General features: G+C 33.6%; 1 protein-coding gene across 1 annotated transcript; it reads left to right on the top strand.

Moving 5' to 3' along the window:
- The first annotated feature begins 2,013 nt into the window (after positions 1–2,013).
- LOC145128674 (phosphoinositide phospholipase C 2-like) lies at positions 2,014–6,223 on the top strand. Its single transcript, XM_079063491.1, has 8 exons — positions 2,014–2,423; positions 2,727–2,923; positions 3,019–3,154; positions 3,245–3,699; positions 3,764–3,881; positions 5,319–5,471; positions 5,576–5,662; positions 5,736–6,223. Exons 1-8 carry the CDS (start codon positions 2,121–2,123, stop codon positions 6,027–6,029), a joined length of 1,743 nt encoding a protein of 580 aa, XP_078919617.1. The 5' UTR covers positions 2,014–2,120; the 3' UTR covers positions 6,030–6,223.

A 6,223-nucleotide genomic window follows, 5' to 3' on the forward strand; every position in this document is an offset into this window, starting at 1 on the left:
TACTTGCAATTATAGTTATAAACTTATCCAAGTGGGAGACTGTTATATTAAGGTGTCTAAGCCAGTAACTAAATTGGTATATTATTGTAATTAGAAGCAAAGTCTTTTTTGGGTTGCCCTCATGACTATAAATAGTTAGAATTGATATTAGGAGAGAGAAATATAATTTATTAGATTATTATATGATTAATAAACTTATTAGAAATTATGGGGAAATGATTTGTTAATATATTATGTGATTAATGTATCAATTGGAAATAGACAGTTGATTTGTTAATTTATTATGTGATTAAAAATTAATATGAGATCAATTATTAATAATTGATTTGTTAATTTATATGATTAATAAATTAATATGAAATGAGTTAAAATTGATTAATTATTAATCCTAATTATTCTGGAATTAATTCGGGATTAAATGGAATTAATTAAAGGTGCAATGAGTGATTTGTAATTGTTTAATAGTTGAACAAAAGAAGCAATTCTAGAACCATCCATATTATTGACGGTTTTATGGAATTTCTTAGGGTTTCCAGAAGCCTCCTGGTTGCATAAAAGGAAATGATTTGAATTAAGATTAAATCTATTATTTAATTAATTCAAATCTTGCTTTGCCTGTTAGTTACCTAAAATATAAATAGGACCTCTTGTCTTGCAATTTTTGTTCACCACATTACCTAAAGGCATATGAACGAAATTCCCTTCATATCTCCTATCTATCCTCCTCATTATAGGGTTTCTGGTTTTGGGTGTGAGCCATTAGATGCATCATCCTTTTAGTGATTGCTTTCCAAGGAACTTCAAGAGGATTTGATTTGATTATTTTCTATAATAATCAAAAGGTATGTAACCCTAATCTTTATGTTAATTTTGATTTTCATAGCCTCTCTCTAAGGTTTCTTGATATTCATAGTTTATTGCTATCAATAAAGAAAACATAGATCATTTTCTAGGTTGCGTGTGAACTTAAGGGTTTAAGTGTTTTTCCGCCACATGAATTTTATATAACCTAGAAAACCCATTAATTCTTTCGATCTCTTACTCTGTTCGTATCCATTACTATTCTTTTAGCATGTCTGTCTCTTACTCTACTTACTCTTCATCTTTATATTCTCATATACTCATGCCTCAACATTCTACTTTCAACTAGACTCAACGGTCACATCTCATACTCTAATATCATCCATCTTCTAAGGGATTCAACAATCCATCACATTGCCAGGTAAACTCATCTAGACTTACACCAAATATAATCTCAACATATTTGCTTTTTTTTTTTTTTTGCTTCTAGCACACATTTTCAGCTATTCCAATAGCTCAAAAGATGAACTCGATTAATCCCCAAAGAATGTAGACCACGAACCGAGCCATTTCCAAACCTCAACTGCAATATGACTTTCAAAAAACACATGATCTAGGACCTCCTCGACAAACTAACATAAAAGACATAAGATTGAGTGAAGTGTAATTCCTCAGTGAAAAAGATTGGAAATATACGAATTCAATTCTTATAAAACGACACACAAAACAAATTGGATCCCAACAAACCCACTTAAATGAGTCAAATCTTTCAGTTTGAAATCTATCTCCACAAGATGCCTCAAATAGCTTTATCAAGAAATAGCCTACACCATCAACAATCCACTTCCATTTGTCATTTTCACTTGAGAACTGAAATTAGCAATTAGACGAGACATATCCGAAAATTGAGATAGTTCCCTACCATAATTAAACAATTTTTGTTATAACAAACAATAGCATAAAGATTTTGTAAACAAATCTTTCAATGCTAAGTTGCTACACCAAATGTCCTTCCTTCTCAAAGACAATTAATGGACAAAAAAGGTTGAGTGATTATGATTTATGATTGAGTTAGCCTTCTCAAAGACGAAAGGGCATGTTGACAATCACGTGTGTCGTGTTACATGCGCGTTACCCAGTCCATCTCCAGCCACAACAATAACACAAGGCGGGGCCCACCCAACGCCTCGGTGGTTTTAACCTGATTGAATAATACCAATGATCACGACAATCCATCCCTTCCCATCTGTGGAAGTAAAATCTACTACAAATCTCCATTGCTTGATCAATCTCTCAATTCTCATCGTCGGTCAACCACAATGTCTAAGCAGTCTTACAAGGTGTGTTTCTGCTTCCGCCGGAGATTCCGGCTCGCCGCCACGGAAGCTCCGCCGACAATCAAGGCGCTGTTTGAGCAATACTCAGAAAACGGCATCATGAACGCGGATCACCTACAGCGGTTCCTTGTTGAGGTTCAGAAACAAGAGAAAGCTACGGTGGAGGATGCTCAAGTAATTATGCATAGCACTAGTGATATCTTCCATCGCAAGGGTTTCAATCTCGAGACGTTCTTCAAGTACCTGTTTGGCGACTCTAATCCAGCCTTTGATCCGCATCCTACGGTAGTTCTAGTTTTCAGTGTCGTGATTAATTCCAAATTGTGGAAAATCTCCATCGATTCCAAATATAGCTTATCCTAAATTTAGTCTGAGTTTGTCATTTTTCTAAAATTGGTGCTATTACCTTTCCGATTCTACCTTTCGAACTTACAAAACTCTCAAATATTTCGTCAGACAAATGATGACTTCAGATGCCAGAAATGAAAAAGAAACTTTCTGAAAATATGACTTCTGATTAGCATAATTTGATTGTCACGTGATACGATTTCTTCAATCTGTATGCTAATAGAACTTTCTATCTTTCAGGTTCATCAAGATATGAATGCTCCATTGTCTCACTATTACATATTCACTGGCCACAATTCCTATTTAACTGGGAATCAACTGAACAGCGATTGTAGTGATGTTCCAATCATTAAAGCACTGGAGAGGGGTGTAAGGGTTATCGAGTTGGATATATGGCCTAACTCCAACAAGGACGATGTGGATGTTCTTCATGGAGGGTATGACATATGTATATAAGTATATTCTTATATCAAGCAAATTTTCTATTTGAAATATGAGCCATTGTTCATTGATTCTTGGTTATGTTCTGTAGGACATTGACTGCTCCGGTTGCACTGAGTAAGTGTTTAAGATCTATCAAGAATCATGCCTTCACTGCATCCGAGTACCCTGTTGTAATTACCCTAGAAGACCACCTTACTCCAGATCTTCAGGCTAAAGTAGCTAAGGTGAGTAATTCTCTCATTGTTTCTCATTTATGATTCTATTAAAAACTTAATCTTGATCTACTTGTTTTATCCTTTGTGACTAAATTGTAGATGGTTACTGAAACATTTGGGGAAATACTATTTACTCCTAAAACAGAGAGTTTAGCAGAATTTCCATCACCTGAATCTTTAAAAAGAAGGGTCATTATATCTACTAAACCTCCTAAAGAATACCTTAAAGCAAAAGAAGCTAAGCCAAGTGGAAACAGTTCACAGAAAGAGAAGGATTCATCTGTAGAAGCTTGGGGTGGTGAAATTCCCAGCTTTAAATCCGGGAGTACTGCTGAATATAAGGAGGATGTGTATGAAGAAGACGATGAAGAGGAAGATCTTCAAGGTGACAATTGTGCCCCTGAATATAGAAGCATTATTGCTATTCATGCTGGAAAAGGGAAGGGTGGTTTAGACGACTGGCTGAAAGTTGACCCTGATAAAGTCAGGCGTCTTAGTTTAAGTGAGCAAGAGCTTGAGAAAGCAGCAAAAACTCATGGCCCACAAATTGTCAGGTATTGCCTAATTTTTTATAAACATTTTCAAATTGAAAACTTGCTAAAAACTAGCTTGCTTTAGGTTTACCCAGAGGAATGTTCTGAGGGTGTATCCTAAAGGGATACGAGTTGACTCATCTAACTACAACCCACTCATTGGGTGGATGCATGGAGCTCAGATGGTGGCATTTAATATGCAGGTTAGAAATATAATATATCTAATAATTTGGTATCTATTCTGTCAAAATTTTCATATTGATCTCTTAAGCCAAACCATGTTCCTTTGTTTGCTTATGTTTCTGGATTCATCTTCTTCTTCTTTTCTCTACTTATTCTGCAATTACAGCTACGTGGATGTTCATAGAATTAGTAGTAGATTCTTATTTATTGAACTTTACATATAAACAAAACTTAAGATACCAAAAAGAAAATACACTTTTTGTTTTCTTCAGCCATCACATATTCACATGTCATTTTTTAGTTTGTTGCTATACTTTTTATGATCTATAATACTACTGTTCTTTTGGTTGTGTTAACTTTATATCGACATAAAGGGATTAATGTCATAATATAGCAACCAAGTCTCAGGTTTGTTCCACCTAGGTACCTTTAACTTTTTTTTGAAGAGGTTTTGCTACCCAAGTTTCATTTATATGAAATAAGGTAGAATATAAATATAACTTGTTTCACCTTTTTTGACTTTTGACTATAGATTTGACAATGACATGGCATCATATTTGATTTATATTCATTAAGGCTATGTTTCGCATGCCATAGTTAACTAATAAGCTTGCTTATTTTTTGAGCTTTTTTAAGTTGTCATGTTTGGCAAACTAAAAAGTAACTTATAAGCTAGCTTTTTAAAAAGCTACACTTTCTAGCTTTTCATGAGCTTTTTAAAAATTTTCCAAATATACCCTTAATTAATTATAAAAAAACATATACTTCTAAATGCCCTTTTATGTCATTTTATATCTTCCAGTTAGTTTTAACCAAACGTTATTTTTTATAAGCTACCTTATAAGCAGCACCTAGCTTTTCAACTATCAGCAAGCTTTTTAGCTAGCAGCTAGCTTTTCAACTAGTATGCCAAACATAGCCTAAACAATAACCAACTTTCAGTTTGAAAGGTTTAGTTTTGTTCCATTGTTATTAAATATCTACATTGGTGAAATTTTTGTACCATTATATTAAAAAAATAAAACCAACTTTAATATATCACATAAGGGTTTCGTCACGTTGATAGAATATAATAGAATGAAGGAAACTGAAGACATGCAAGTATGATTAGTTGTAATTCTTCAAAACTACTATATAGCGATTGTTTATACTCACGATTCTATACTTATTATATTATCCTATTTTTAATATATTTCTATTAGTATGATTTTCTTCTTATAATCCTTTTTATGCTTTTCACGTTTGTTGTCATATAATTGGAGTATTATTTATAAGTTTTATATTTGTTGTTATTATCATTATTTCTGCTTATTATCTTCCTACTGTTGCTGTATCTTCTCTGTATCGGCATAATAATCGTATAATAAGTTTATTTATTCTCTCTATCTGGAAAAACAAAGAAAGTTCGTTTTTTTTTTAATAATTTCAAGTAAAAAAATTAATTTATTTGTTTACAGGGGTATGGAAGGTCATTGTGGGTGATGCAAGGAATGTTCAGGGCCAATGGTGGTTGTGGATATGTAAAGAAACCTGACATTCTAATGGGATGTGATCCAAATGACAATGTTTTTGATCCTAGAGCTACATTACCTGTCAAAATGACTCTCAAGGTATACATACATAAACCATAAATGGGACCCACATCCACATCCATATAATATCTTAATATTGTAATTTTTGTAATTAAACATTTGTTGATAATTAATGGTTTCAGGTAACCGTGTATATGGGTGAAGGATGGTATTATGATTTTTCACATACACATTTTGATGCATACTCACCTCCAGATTTCTACACAAGGGTGGGTAACTTTAATTAAATTAATTTATTGTAATTCCATTTCATTGTACCAACTAAATAACTGTGTTGCATAGGTTGGAATTGCGGGAGTACCTGCTGATACAATAATGAAGAGAACAAAGGCGATTGAGGACAACTGGATTCCGTCTTGGAATGAAGAGTTTGAATTCCAGTTAACGGTTCCGGAATTGGCTCTCCTTCGGATTGAGGTTCATGAGTATGACATGTCAGAAAAGGATGATTTTGGTGGGCAAACATGTTTGCCCATTTCAGAACTTCGGAAAGGAATCAGAGCGGTTCCATTGTACAGCCAGAAAGGAGAGAAGTACAAGTCGGTGAAGCTGCTTATGCATTTTGACATGGTTTAGTTTGTTTTATGTGTCTGCTTTCCTTGTGTTTGTTGCCATGTTGATGAAAGTTCTATTGCGTGTATATGTTGTATGTTATCTGTTGAAGGTGATTGTATATGCTAAAAATATGTGAATATATATCTGAGAACCGAGAAGTGCTGTGCTGTAAAACCCGCGAGAAATAATTTCTTTTTTTTGACGGTTTTGTTTAA

The sequence above is a fragment of the Lactuca virosa genome, chromosome 8 (genome assembly GCF_052849685.1).
Source record: "Lactuca virosa cultivar CGN04683 chromosome 8, Lactuca_virosa_CGN04683_v6, whole genome shotgun sequence".
Lineage (NCBI taxonomy): Eukaryota > Viridiplantae > Streptophyta > Magnoliopsida > Asterales > Asteraceae > Lactuca > Lactuca virosa.

What these genes read in the sequence shown, in the direction of transcription:
- LOC145128674 (XM_079063491.1), top strand. Translation starts at nt 2,121, where the DNA reads ATGTCTAAGCAGTCTTACAAGGTGTGTTTCTGCTTCCGCCGGAGATTC. An exon ending in TTCAGGCTAAAGTAGCTAAG is followed by an intron (nt 3,155 to 3,244) that starts GTGAGTAATTCT and finishes ACTAAATTGTAG; the next exon opens with ATGGTTACTGAAACATTTGG. An exon ending in CTGTCAAAATGACTCTCAAG is followed by an intron (nt 5,472 to 5,575) that starts GTATACATACAT and finishes TAATGGTTTCAG; the next exon opens with GTAACCGTGTATATGGGTGA.